This window comes from Zingiber officinale, chromosome 1A, assembly GCF_018446385.1.
Source record: "Zingiber officinale cultivar Zhangliang chromosome 1A, Zo_v1.1, whole genome shotgun sequence".
NCBI lineage: Eukaryota > Viridiplantae > Streptophyta > Magnoliopsida > Zingiberales > Zingiberaceae > Zingiber > Zingiber officinale.
In genome coordinates this window covers 160,688,445-160,703,529 of record NC_055987.1, presented here as the reverse complement: position 1 = coordinate 160,703,529, position 15,085 = coordinate 160,688,445, and the positions used below count along the sequence as shown (strand labels likewise).

The window sequence follows — 15,085 nt, the reverse complement described above, 5'->3', positions numbered from 1 at the left end:
GGATGAGGAAGGTAGAATAATTTCGTAGTCAGATGGAATTTCGAAGGTATTCCTAAGGCCCTCCGCGTCTCCCTCGTCAAACCTAGACTCCATGGTGGTATACTAGGGTCCGGGGATGGGGGCCGACAGCTTCGAAGAGCTGGCCATCGCTAAAATAGGCGCAAAAGGGAGGAAAGACGATCGAAAAAGATACAAAAGGTTCACCGAAAGATCGTCGGGACAACGTTAAGCAGAATACCCGGAAGGAAAGATGACGGAAAGAGAGATTACTAAGAAAAGGAGAGATGGAGGATCGCTGGAGGTCAACACGCACAAAATCACCGGAGAGCACAGGACGTAGGAGCACAAAGGTCGGAAACGTGGCAGCGAAAGCATGGAGAAGGCAGCGATGCAGCGAGCTCATAAACCCCAGGCTCGACCGACCAAAGCCGTCTGATCTAGGTTGCAAAAATCTAGGACAAGATCTCGCCATTGAATTCAAACCGCCAAACGTCGTAATCAATGTATGTCACATCAGGCGTGCGACGATTGTGGGCATGACATGTAGCATGCTACCACGGGTCAACAATTAAGGCAGACATGAGAACATGCTCTGCCTTAATGAGAGGGGATTTGCACGCTTCTCAAAAAATTATGGTGACATCAGCTTAGCCCGCGCTCACCCGAGACAACCCGAAGGAAAAGTTCTACAAGTACAAGCCTTTGTCCACCCCGATCAGATCGAGGAAGTGTGCTTATGACCGAGCGACGAGCTTCAGAAGGCCGATCGGCAAGGATCGAGCCCATCCTGATTGGAGTCCATACAGGGATGATGGCCGAGCGAGAGGAAATTTGTGCACATGATGGTCCAATCAGTCGGAATACAGCCTCCTTCGACTAGACTTGAGGGGGAGACTTGTGATGCGGTGATAAGGAGGGGCCCCGCCCCGCTGTCACGATGGAGGTCAACGAAGGTCAGAGTCAAGACGGTCGACGGACGGAGAGTCTTGGCCGGTCAGGTGGGACATAGCGCGACCGAGAGCTAAACACCGACCCACCATCTCCGATAGGAAGTAATCAAATCGACGCTCAAGGGACGCATAGAAGCCGAGCCGAGCGACTCTTCCGCTTGGCGCGATGGCGGACAACATGGATCAAGGCCGATCAGCCAAGCGGTTCTACCGCTCGGCGCGACAGTGGGCTTCCGGCCGAGCGTCCATCCCGCTCGGCCTAGCAAAGAACGACACTTGGACAAGGCACTTTCAGCCGAGCGACCTTTCCGTTGAGCCGAGCAATAGACACAGCAGGATATCCTTCGATATCCTTTTGGGAGTTAGTGCCGCCGACGGGCGGCATGGTCAGACAAAGGATCGTACGGTGGAAGCTTCCACTGTCACTTCAGAGATATGCTCGACCCATTAAGGTACTGTGTCAGAGACACTTTACTGGCATGTCTCTTCAGGGAAAGCATGGGATAGTGTGGTCGCTTTAAGAAGCGTGCACACACACTACAGGAGCCCTATATAAAGGGGAGGTCCAGGCATCGACGGAGGTATGTTTTTTCTCGCGATTTTTACTGTTGTGCTATAGTTCTTTACTTTTTACCTCGTCAGAGACTGACTTGAGCGTCGAAGGGTCATCGTCAGGACCCCTTCTCTGGCTCGGCACTGACGCTGCTTATGTTGCAGGCGGGACCGAAGTCCACCGGAGGTCAACAGGAGCGCCACGTCCCCAACATCCATCTTCTTGACTTTTGGACAGGATCAGACAACATATATTATATACCTTTGTTTTTTCAAAAAAAAAAATTGTCTCCAAAATTATTGATCATAGTAGGGTTATTTCATTAGTCGTTTTGTCCTTCACAATTTATTCGTTTTCAGATGAAACATGAAAACAAACCATGTAATTGCTATGGCAATCTATTAAGTGGGATAAGTTATTGTAATGATTTTATCTTTAGTAAACTGAAATTTATTATATGTTGTTCTTTTGAGTTATCAATAAAATCAGAATCTGCTAAATTTTTATTATTTTATTCTACGTCGCTCAATATTAAAGTAAATGATGATAACGTTTATTCCAGACGATCCACTATAGTTGGCTCCCGGCTACATCCCTCAACATTGTCAAAGCCGGCCCTGGGCCAGGGCTACCAGGGCCCCTGCCCAGGGCCCAAAAATACTAAGGGCCCAAACAGAGAGATATATATATATATATATATATATATATATATTAATAAAAATTTTATTCCTCACCTTCGCAGCTTCGCTCCTTGCGTTTTTCCCGTCGCCGAAGCAGCTCCGAACTCAGCGAATAAGCCCTAGCTCTCTCGAGTGACCAAGTCTCGACTCTCACCTTCGCTGCGATTCTCCGACTGCCATCCTCACCAACCCCGGCTCATCGAGAGGATATCGCCAGCGTCGATAACCTCAACGGCTGCTCCTCCGACCTCCTGTCCTCCAGTCCTCCGGTTAGTAATCGTTTTTATCTTTTAGGGCAACTGCGATTCGCGACCAGATCTTGATTCCTAGTTAATTAGGGTTTTGTTGTTTGATTAGGCAATCAATTAGGGTTTGTATACTTGGATTTCACCAAAATTTTTTGGGGTCTTCATCGTTCCAAAAGCCTGCTGTTCCTACTCTTCTTAGCTGACAAAACTTGGTCAGTGGGTTGTTAATCTTTACCTTTAACTTTAATCTTTGATGAATACAAGCAGTGTCCCTAAAAATTGCTTCTTGATGTTCTACAGTTGGCTGGAGTTCAGAGTTCTATTTGTGATGGCAAGATGCGGCAGTAACATCACAATTTGGAGTCTTGTCAACTCAGATTGAGTGAGCTTAGATTTAGATTTTACTTTTGACAGCCTAAATCTCAGATAGAAATCTGACTGTTTTGATTTGGTTTGCTGCAGTGTTTTTTGGGGTCTTCATCATTCCAAAAGCCTGCTATTCCTACTCTTATTAGCTGACAAAACTTGGTCAGTGGGTTGTTTATCTTTACCTTTAACTTTAATCTTTGATGAATGCAAGTAGATTCCAAAGTTAGTATTTGTAGTTGGTCACACTTAGTAGACTCTTGATTAAAAAGAATAAGCAGATATCAACAATTAGATTTTGTGGATTTTGTGTGTGTATGTGTAGATACAAGAATTTTCTTATTGGTTTACTCTAAAAAGCCTTGGCTTCTAGTTATTTATTCTCTTCAGATGGGTTCTTTTAGTTAGTAAATGATAAGTAGATTAACTAAGTTTTCATGTCATTTAGCTAGTTAGATTAATGTGCTTGTGTCTTTAATTGCATGAATAAGGTCCCAACTTCTAAACAATTAAATTATTGTGTTTTTCAATAAATTTGCAGGATATCCGTGTTAGGTCTTATATAAGTGGATTTCGAATCAAAGAAAAATTCTCCATATCAGGTTGTATTGTTCTTTGTTTATTGCTTATTGTTCATAATTATTTATCATCATGAAACAACTCTCTGGATATCAAAAAAGACAAAAAAAGAAAAAAGAAGAGGAGATAGCCCAAAGCTTAAGAGGTTCATTGAATAAATATTTTAGTAAAGAATCACATAACACAACGGAAAGTTTAGTTCATATTTTAAGTAATGAATCAAATGCAAATGAAGATTTTGTTGAAAATAATAATAATGAATATGAAGAATGTATGAGAAACGAAAGTGATGAGAATGAAAAATTTGTAGAAAATGAGAATGAAGAGAATACAGATCTTAATAATTTGAATGAAATTGAAATTGACAAAACTAAAGATATTGATAATTGTTGTGATGATAAGTGTACAAACGAATATCAATGTTCGACATCTAGATATGATATAAACATATTTGATCCAAGAGTTTGCGATAACCTTGATACAAAAATGAGAGATTTACTTGTGGAAAGAGGTCCTAAAAGAGAAGATATTCTTAAGTTTCCTTTAGATAAAGAATCTCGACACTTTTCTCATACTTACTATGTTCAAATGTTACCAAATGGTGAAACTCGTGATCGAAAATGGTTAGTATATTCGAAGGATTTGGACAAAGTATTTTGTATTTGTTGTAAGTTGTTTAAAGTAATACACACCAAAAGTAATTTAGCAAGAGAAGGAGTTAATGATTGGAAACATTTATGTGACAAACTTAAACAACATGAAAATAGTGTTGAACACCTCACTAATCTGAGAGCCTTTGTTGAATTACAAATGAGATTCAAAAAAACATTGACAATTGATAAGGAAATACAAGAACAGATTAAAAAGGACACAAAACATTGGAAACATGTTATGCTAAGAATAGTTGCTGTTGTCAAATGTCTTGCTATACATAATTTGGCATTTCGTGGTACACATGACAAAATTTATGAAGATGGTAATGGTAATTTTTTGGGTCTATTTGAAATGATTGCAGATTTTGATCCAATAATGCAAGAGCATTTTCGACTCATTCAAAATAAAAAGATTCATTATCATTATCTTAGTCATAAAATTCAAAACGAGTTAATATCTCTTCTAGCTTCTAAAGTCAAGAATGCAATAATTAAAAAAGTAAAAGAGGCAAAATATTTTTCAGTAATTCTTGATTGTACACCGGATGCAAGTCACAAAGAACAAATGACTCTCATATTAAGATGTGTAGATGTTTCAGAGACTCCAATTAAAATAGAAGAGTACTTTTTAAAATTTATAAATGTAGAAGACACAACCGGTTTAGGTCTTTTCAATGAATTGCAAGTTGTTTTACAATCTTTAGAACTTGATATTTATAATGTGAGAGGGCAAGGTTATGATAATGGATCTAATATGAAAGGCAAAAATCAAGGTGTGCAAAGAAGATTGCTTGACATTAATCCTAGAGCATTTTACATGTCATGTGGTTCTCATTCTCTTAACTTAGTTGTTTGTGACATGGCAAATTTTTGTGCTAAAGCAAAATCATTTTTTGGAGCATGTCAATGTATGTACACCGTGTTCTCTAATTCAACAAAAAGATGGAATATTTTGCTTGAATATATTGATGGATTAACTTTAAAATCATTGTCAACTACAAGATGGGAAAGTCATATTGAAACAGTCAAAGCAATACTATCTCAAGTTTCCCAAATTAGAGAAGCTTTGTTCAAATTAGCAGAAATAAGTGAAGATGGCAAATTAAGTAGAGATGCTGAAACTTTAGCATCTGGTGAACTTTCAAGTTTTGAATTTATATTAAGCCTTGTTATTTGGCATGATATTTTGCATAAAATTAACTTAGTTAGCAAAAAATTACAGTCAGAGGATATGCGTCTTGATGTTGCTGTAAAACAATTGTCTGGTCTTGTTTCCTTTTTTGAAAAATATAGAGAAAATGGTTTTGCTTCTGCTATAGATGATGCAAAAAAAAAATAGCATCTGATATGGAAATTGAGCCTGTATTTCCTACAAAACGTAAAATTTGTAGAAAGAGACATTTTGATGAAATTGCTAACACTGAAAGAGAAAATCAATCACCAGAAGAATCTTTTCGAATAGATTATTTTCTCTTAGTGGTCGATATTGCTCTTGGGCAATTGAAGAGTAGATTTGAACAATTGCAATATTTTGAATCTATATTTGGATTCTTGTATGATGTTGCAAAATTAGTTTCATTAGATGATGATGAATTGATGAGTTCTTGTGTAAATCTTGAAAATACTTTAAGAAATGGTGACACTTCTGATATTGATGCAAAATATATGTTTTCAGAACTACAAGTTTTGCAAGTAATGTTACCAAGTGAATCTTATGAAACAAATAAAAAATGGTCTTCCATTCAAATATTAGATTTTTTAAAAACAATGGATATGTTTCCAAATGTGATGATTGCTTATAGGATATTATTGACAATACCCGTGACAGTGGCATCTGCTGAAAGAAGTTTTTCAAAATTAAAATTAATAAAATCTTATTTGCGGACCACAATGACTCAAGATAGACTAAATGGATTGGCAATTTTATGTATTGAAAATAATATTTTGGAAAATATTGAATATGATGTTATTATTGATGATTTTGCCTTTAAAAGCGCATCACGAATACACTTTAAATGAGTTGCCTTTGTGTTTTTTTGTAGGTGTATTACAACCAATAATTTAACTATATCTTCTGCATTCACTCTCATTCGCACTTGTAGGTAAACATTTTGTTACTTATGAGTACACGTGACATTGTATTTATGCTCTTAAAGTGTTCATAAGTCATAACAACTCTAGTACCTATGCTAATTGGTGCTACTCATACTTTTTTTCTTTTGGTGATTAGATCAATTGATAGTTTAATAAATTGATAGTTTAATAAATTGATAGTTTTTTGTTTACTGTGGCTTTCGGAGGGAAATGGTGGAGCATTTTCTATGGTGGAAATTTTGTTTCAAGTAGCATCCTTTTTATGGAGTATTCTTAATATGCTTTGATACAAAGATGTTTTATTCATGTCAGATTAGGTAGCACTTTTTTTGGTGGTTGGCTGGCTGGAGTATGGATGTTGCAGTGGGAATTTTGCAGGGAGGAGAAGCTTATTTACAAAATGTGCCTAAAAGGGGTTGGATTGAAGCTGTGATGTTGATGGTTTATGATATGTTGTACAGGAATATTGGTACAATGTGCTTTCTTTATAATGGTTTTTTGTATTGGTTGCTGGAAATTTGTAAAGTTGGTTTTTTGTATTGGTTTTGCTGGAAATGTGATGTTCTGATAGTGTAGATGTATTTGGTTGGTTTTGTTTTGATATGTGTTAGCATTTGATATGTTTTGATTGTGAGATACTATTGCTGTTGGAGTTTAATATAATGGTTTCTGAAGGTGGAGCAATGCATATTTTTTGAAAGGTTGTATATGTGGTTGATTCATTGAGTAAAATTTTATTAGATGGATTTCTAAAGATTTTTTTTGCAATTGGGAGTTTAGTTATTTTGATCAAAAATTGATAAACTATTATTTGTTTTGATTAGAAATTGTAGTATGAGATCAGCTTGACCCTCTTCATTTTATGATTTTTTTTTTCATATGTAATTTTTTTAATTAATGAAAAGTAGTGTTCTGTAGAATAAATTGGGGCATGTTTTATAATTTCGCCCAGGACCTTTGAACAATAAGGACCGGCTCTGAACATTGTAGATATGAAAAGCTATACAAGCATCCCAAACTACTTTTCGTTATTTTACGTTAGTAGACTAAAATTAAAAGCATTTTGGTGAAAGGATGACCTTCACTCAAATTGAGCTCTTCGTCTCACAGCGAGCGTAGCTCTACAGTCTTCCATGCCTCTTCTAGGTCGCTAGTTGAACCCGGTGTGCCACAATACGTCAGTACCTCAGAAAAGAAGTTGATAATTTTGTTGGAACAAAAGGTTCGACACCTTAATGATTTTCAAAAGGGTTAAATCATTATTAAGGGGCAGTGGTGCTTTACATGAGAAAAATCAAAGACTCGACAATATATTTTACACCTGTTAAAAAATACTTTTAAAATTTATTAGAATAATTACTGATCCCGTCTGGAAGCTAAGTCGGATGAAGATGGACCTTGGTGTACTGGAAGTTGACGAAAAATTGCTGAAGCGTTGGATCTACCTGGTACCCCCTGGAAAGGTTCGTACGAGCAGCTGACAAAGAAAGACGACCAGGACGATGACGTTGTTGCTCTGTGCACACTCAGACGAGCCCACGAGTCGTTAGAGACCAGAAACCAGGGAAAAAAATCCCCGGGTCAGGTCCTCCGACGCTCAAGTCAAGTACTTTTTCCCAAAAAAATACAAAGAAAGAACGAAAAGTAAAGACTAGTGAGAAATGACGAGTGAGCGTACCTGCATAAGGGACAAAACATCCCTTTTTATACTGCAACGGATGTCTATAGGACCTGGCGAGTGTCAAGGAATGTCGGCTATCAGGCTTTGTCAGGCGGTGACTGACACGTGACTCTTTCTAATAGACTGGCGGCAAAACCAAAGACGTAGCGAGCCCCAACTGTTAGCATATTCTCTGACACATTGATTGTTCTCTGAGATTCTCTGACAAGCGGTTACGATTATTTGGTTTGTTTGTCCTGTAGTGCTTAAGCGCTAGGTCTGCGTCATGACCTGCTTTGATCCACTGCTATTCATGGCTTGTACGTCCTGACCTGCACTTCAGGTCTATTTCCCGACCTACTTCTATTTACCGTTATCCTTGGTTTGTATGCCCTGATCTGAATGTCAGGTCTGTTTCCCGACCTGCTTCCGCTTACTGCTACCTTTGGCCTGTACGTCCCGACCTGCACGCCCAGTCTGTGTCCAGACCTGTTTACTGTTTACTGCTATCCATGGCTTGTACGTCCTGACCTGCACGCTAGGTCTGTGTCCAAACCTGTTTATTGTTTATTGCTATCCACGGCTTATACGTCCCGACCGGCACATTAGGTCTGTTTCCCAACCTGCTTCCGTTTGATATTATCCTTGGCTAGTACGTCCCGACCTGCACGCTCAGCCTATGTCCAGACCTATTTACTGTTTACTGCTATCCACGGCTTGTACGTCCCGATCTGCATGTCTGGTCTGTTTATTCTACGCCCAGAACCTTCTTTCCTTTACCCTTGGTTTATGGGCTTTATCCTTAATTGTACCTGGCCTATGGGCCCTGTCTTTGACCTCTATCAAGACTAGCCCGTGTCTGACTTAAACTCCTATCCTTGGATCGCCCCACCAGCTGAGACTTGGACCCTGGTCCTGTAAACTTGACTTTTGACTAGCCACAGAGGCTGCACTTCTGATCTCCACATAAGCCTGACTTCCGACCTCCACGTAAACTTGACTTCTGACCTCCACGTGAGCTTGACTTCTGACTTCCATGTGAGCTTGACTTCTGACTTCCACGTGAGCTTGACTTCTGACCTCCACGTGAGCTTGACTTCTGACCTCCAAGGAGGCTTGACTTTTGACCATCCTGTGATCTTGACTCTTAACCACCTCACCTTACTGACCCCACGAACATATACCATATCAATTACTATACAAATACTAACTGCGCCAACATATGCACTACTATACAAATACCAACTGCACCACCATGTGAATATGCTGGTGACTTTGCGATGGCTCATAAAATTAATAATAGAGGACTAATCATACCTAAACATAAAATTTTTTCTGAGGGAGAAAAAAAATCATCATGTTGACCAGAATAAAAGGAACGAAAGGAAACGCCTGATTCGAAGGATGAACTCTGACTGCAGCCGACGAGCTCACAGGAGGCCGATGAGCTTGTGGGCGGCTCATTTGAAACAGAGAAGAAGAATGCAAAGGAAATAATCGCCTTGCATTGTTCCAGTATTGCACTGCCTCATTTGGTTTCCTTCCGGAGGACACCACGACGACTAAGCGTGTCTTTAGCGGCAACCAAGTACGAGTTTCCGTCAGTGTCAGACACGGCCGGGACTTTTGAGGAAGGAGAAAACATGAAATGGCATTCTGATATTGAACCCGCAGTGACTAGAGTGTGCTTGCTGTGCCCCACGGTGTTGCTCCAATAGAGAGTGCTTGTTGTACAGAAGAATTGATTTTTTTTTTTAACTATTATCAAAACAAGATGATCACAAGCACATGACGTAAATGTCAAATAAAGCAACAATTTGTAGCATATGAAAGATGTGAAATATTTGTAGCATATATCCTTGCACAACTACGCCAATCCAATTTACATCCGGGAGGAATTTGAAAATGCTTTAGATATGAATTCACACACTAGCCAATAACATGATTAGTGATCTGATCTCAAATCGGAAAAGATGATGCGTTGATTAGGTGACTTTGATGTGCACCGTAAAAAACTTTGAGCTTGAGGAAGATGACACCGAACGATCCTTCGTAGATGGAATAAAACATCAACAACCAAACCTAAGAAGGGTTCTGGCGCAAGTACTCCGATGCTCAAGTTAGGCGAGTGGTAGGGAAAGAAATAAAATGCGACGAATAGTAGAAATGAATAGTAAACTTTGAATGCCTAGCCTTGCATACTTGCACTTTTAAGAGGAGACCCCTTATATAGTATTAGTTTTCCTTTATACACAAATATTGATGCATTTCCAAAAAACAAGCCGACTATTCTAATATTCTGATAAGTTTTCTAAAATAGATCCACCATTTTTATATTTTATAAGGTATAAACTTCTACCATACGAATTGTATAAAGAATATTTTCTTGATTCTCTGACAATGATTACACAAAATGTCAAAAAGGATTATTATGTCGTTGGATTGCTGAACCATTAATACGCTTTGGTGATAGACCGACCGATTTCCCTCTAACGTCCAATCTTCGGACGGAGTTGGATAGACTAAGGAATGTTGACCATCTTGAGGATTCGTTCTCCTTGAAACTCGACATACACTCGGACAAGGAGTCCGGTTGAACTGTATGCCTAGTATATTTGATTAGACCAAGAGGAATCAGTTCTGAATTGAACTGAGACGGCTTGGGATTCCATCAAGCTAGGAAACCTCAGGATCCGATCGGACAAATGGTTTGATTGGCTAGACTATTTGGCTGAGTCATACAACCGTGCTATCCCTGAATGTTGACCATTCCTTGACTTTGACCATTACATCAACTAACCTTCTTGACTTCGACCACAACTTTGAGGACCCTATCTTATTCGTCGTATCAATTAGCAAAGTCAAACAAAAAAAAGAGAATTGTCTAATTCCAGAATGCTGAAATTTTCTAACTCGTTACCATAATTATAATGCTAGCTAACATGTGTTTGATCATTCTAGTGGATAAATAATATTACGTTTATGAATCAGTTGTTAATGGCATGAACTAAATATCTCCTAATGTCCAGCCTTCTCCCAAGTACTTCAAGATCATACGAATTCAAAGTACACAGACATCATAAGTAGAACTCAAAGAATGAAACTCCCTAAAGGCAATTATGCATTAAATAACACATATTAAGTATCCAACAATTTTCAGAAAAGAACAGTAGCTATTTCTTTCCGAGTCTAAAATTAACTTGAATGTGATGATGTCGAACAGCACAAGACAAATATGCAACCGAACTGAAGAGGAATAAGAGAGCAAAACAGACTCCTGTACATTAGAAAAGCAATGAATTAACAAACTTCAAAACAATGTCAAACTATCAATTAATAAAGATGCTAAGAAGATACATTCTGGGAGCATTATAACATTAAGAACCGGATGGAAGTTATTAAGCAAAAACCTACTGCCAATGTCTATGCAAATGTCATCTACTGAAACTCCTACTGGATATTCCGTCCTAATTCTGATCTGTATAGGATTCTTTGGACTTCAAGACAATCAGACAAAGGCAATTTTGTTACACTATTTCATAGACTTCCAGAGCATCATTCTTTAACTTGGCAAATGGATAGCATTAACGATATATCTGATTAAGTTTGTATTGTGAAACAAAGACCAAGGAAGAGAAGCTGACCAAGATGATCAAGCAAATCTTTGCATCCAAACATTTAAAGCATTAGAACAATTTAGTTCTAGTCTGGCTCGCAGTAGAACCATATGATAAACATTTGTCAGCCTGTTTGCAACATTGTCACTTTTTTCCAATGTTGTGTTTCTAACCAGACAACTTTAATGGATCCATAACTAATTATTTATACAAGTCAATGCTAGACTGGTAGCTTAACTCGGAAATTAAAGAAATAAAGGAGCAATAATTCTCAAATATAAAGCTTCATATTAGAATGTTCAGAGTTCTTCTCTTCTTTTTTTTTTATTCTGATAATTCAGTATTATGACTTTGCAAGGAGCAATGTTCATAAAAAGAAGATCACATTTAGAAACTCCAAAAAACTAGTCAAAAATAAAGACAACAATAAGCATAAGAATGATTTAGTTGCCTGTATTACTATTCTGATTAAACCCTATTGGTAGAACACTTCTAACAAAATTAAACCATTTCACTGATGCTTGTAAGTTTCAAAAATCCACTGGTGCTATCAGTTTCAAATGCGCAGATAAGGGCAAGGATAAAGAAAGCTTCTAAAACAATCAAACTTTAACAAATCTGAACATAGAAATTCAGGAAAGAAAACTTGAAATCAAATCAAGCTTGGTTCATCATGGAGCAAATTATCTTCTGGCAGGGTATTTTAGTTTTCACATTGGCTAATTCTGAACTCAGTGTCACTAGATGGTAAAAAAGTAAATTAAGAGCCTCATGCTAGCACTGGCTTCTAAAATAGCAACTTGATAAGATATATAATGATAATTTACTCCAAGGATATAGATTAGGATAAAGGGCAGCCCGGTGCACAAAGCTCCCACCACACAAGGTCCCGGGAAAGAATCCATTGTACGCAGTCTTACCTTGCTTTTTGCAAGAGGCTGTTTTCATAATTCGAACCCATGACCTTTACGTCACAAAGCAACAACTTTACCGTTACGCTAGAGGTTCCCTTCAAGGATATAGATTAGAATCCACAAGTGAAATTGTTGATTATGGACATTGAAGAAGTAGCAAAGCCAATTGTACGAAATGCTAAAAATGTTTTTGTAATGTCATTGTTGATAAAATTTTGTAGTTTTAACAAAATCACTGATGGAAGCTAAAATTCCTAAGAACCAGTGAGAAGTTCCACGCACTATACTAAATAACTTTTGCAAGCGTCATTCATGTTTAATTTTTTTTTGTTTGAAACAAATAATTATGGCACTTGACATTGACTAAAAGAAATTGAGAAAAGTTCCATAATGCAACTCATGATTAATTTGTTGTTTAAAACAAACCCAGAAAGAGCTGAAATTCCAATGATATAAACAGGACAAGAAAGAAAAAAAACGAAATTTACCCCAAACTTCAGTCTTCATCCTCCTCTGAGCTCCCCACCTCACTGCTATAATCACTACTATAATCATCCTGTTCTGGATTTATATCAAGCTGCACATACTTGACCTGAATGGCCTCTGGCGCCTTTGGTTGCCCGACTAATACACCAGGAACACCACCCAATTGCGGCTCATCTCCTTTATTACCTACCACAACTCCATCTAATGGCAACGTAACTGGATCCCCTGGTTTCCATCCAGGAGGAACAGGGGGGAGCTCCGTAGGTAACTCCACAGGCATTCCCTTCCTCCAACCTGGAGGCACTGCAATAGGAAGCAATGGCGGCAGAATCGCCACTGGCACATCCTCCCTGGGCGGAGTAGGCTGCAATGAAATCTCTGGCACACCGTCCGCAGCCCTTTCCTTCGCCTCTGGCGCAGCTTTCTTCGGCAGCCCGATATCGAGGTCAGCAAAGTGATATAACTGCGACGCTCGCATCTCGTTCTCCTGAGGCGCAGGTGGCAGCGCACCACGGAGCGGGGCAAGCCCTGCCCCATGCTCCGGTGGGGCGAAGGTAGTGTAGCTAATACGATGGGCGTAAGACAAAATATCTTCCAAGTCCAACGAGGATGATGTATAACAAGAATTGCCGTCGTATCTAGGGCGCTTGGGATCACTGCGATAGTCAGCGTAGTCGTCGACGAGCTGGTCCAGAACTTGTTCAGCCTCTCGTATTTTCTTAGTGAAGGCGAGAAGGGCCGAATCTTTGGAGACTACCTCGCGGGCGACCTTAGCGCGGGTGTCCTGCAGATCGAGTATCTTCTGGAGCTCGGCGATGGCGTCGGAGAGTTGGTCCTGGAGGGATGCGAAGTGGGCGAGCAGGTCCTTGGTGGAGGCTGGTAGGGGAACGGTGGCAGACGACTTGAGCTCGTTGGAAAAGTTCGGGAGGTTACCGCGGTAGGCGGCGAGCCAGACGGAGCGATTGGGGGATAGATCGAAGAGCTTGGAGGCGAGGGCGGCCAGCTGGGGGAGGATGGACTGGGCGCGGGGAAGAGGGGGGAGGAGGGAGAGGAGGGCAGAAGAGATAGCAGGGGCGGAGTTCTGGCCGGCGGTGGAGGAGGAAGAAGATGGCAAAGTGGGTTTAGGGTTAGGGTTAGCGCTCGGATTCGGATTGGGGGGAAGAGAGGGCGAGTGAGCGGTGGCGGTGAGGCCGAGCCTTGCCGGAGAGGGCGGGATCGGTGTCGCGTGGCTTTGCATCATCTCGCGTCCCTTGATCGTTGGAGAATCGCTGAGAAGCGAACAAACATACCACAGATCACCTCATGAACGAGACCACCTATCTTAATCTAACGCTAATCTAGTCATATATTGTATTTTAATTTTATACATTTAAATATTTATAATTTTAAAAATTTAACAATTATATATATAATTTGTAAAATTTAAAACAAATTAGACGCTGCTGAAGACTTTTTCGATGGTGGACAATAAAAGAAGAAAACTAACCCAGGAGATGGTGCACCGGCAAATGTGACTCCGATTCAAATCTCAACTACGCAGCTTAAAAAAATAAAAATAAATAAATGAATTATATGATTTTATATTTGTAATATCATTATTCAAGATTTTTTTTCTAAAATCGGAAATTTAGTATCTATTTTTCCTGATATAAAGAATTTACATCAGATAATTTTTGGTACCTACCAGATCCGACCCGAATGATTGCTCGCTCCGCTTATCCTTTTTCGTTAGATACCAACTTTTTTTTTTTTCTATTATTTATTATTATTATTTATCTAATCATGTCCTGCTTCTTTTGTTCGGCTTCCCACCATCGCCGCCTGCTAGCTGCCATCACTAGGGATGGCAACGGGACGGGACAGGACCAGATTTGTCATTCCCATCTCCGTCCCGTTTTCATTTTTTCGGGTTCAGAGATTCCCCATTCCCGCCCCATTTCTAAATTAATTTATATTATTATTATTATTATTTAATAATAATTATTAATGATAATATTAATATTAATATCAATATCAATAATATTATTATTAATAATATTTTCAAAAATTTTAATATTAATATTAGCACTATTATTAATATTTTTTAAAAAAATCATATTAATATTTATTAATATTAATAATAATAATATTCGGGGCGGGTTCGGGGATGGGGATAGTATTCCCATACCCACCCCAAACCCGCCCCATCTCCGAAAAATCGGGGATCCCCATCCCCATTTCGGGTTTTCCCCGCGGGGCCCCAAACCCGCGGAGAAAATTGTCATCCCTAGCCATCACTGTGCTTC

The 15,085-nt window shown here is 39.2% G+C and overlaps 1 protein-coding gene across 1 annotated transcript; it reads right to left on the bottom strand.

Moving 5' to 3' along the window:
• Positions 1 to 10,878: 10,878 nt before the first annotated feature.
• LOC122038194 (mediator of RNA polymerase II transcription subunit 4-like) lies at positions 10,879 to 14,133 on the bottom strand. The gene is made up of 2 exons (XM_042597829.1): positions 12,803 to 14,133; positions 10,879 to 11,060 (listed from the first exon to the last, which is right to left on the bottom strand). Exon 1 carries the CDS (start codon positions 14,038 to 14,040, stop codon positions 12,811 to 12,813), a length of 1,230 nt encoding a protein of 409 aa, XP_042453763.1. The 5' UTR covers positions 14,041 to 14,133; the 3' UTR covers positions 10,879 to 11,060; positions 12,803 to 12,810.
• Positions 14,134 to 15,085: the final 952 nt, after the last annotated feature.

Coding starts and splice junctions, on each gene's coding strand:
- LOC122038194 (XM_042597829.1), bottom strand. CDS start 14,040: ATGATGCAAAGCCACGCGACACCGATCCCGCCCTCTCCGGCAAGGCTC.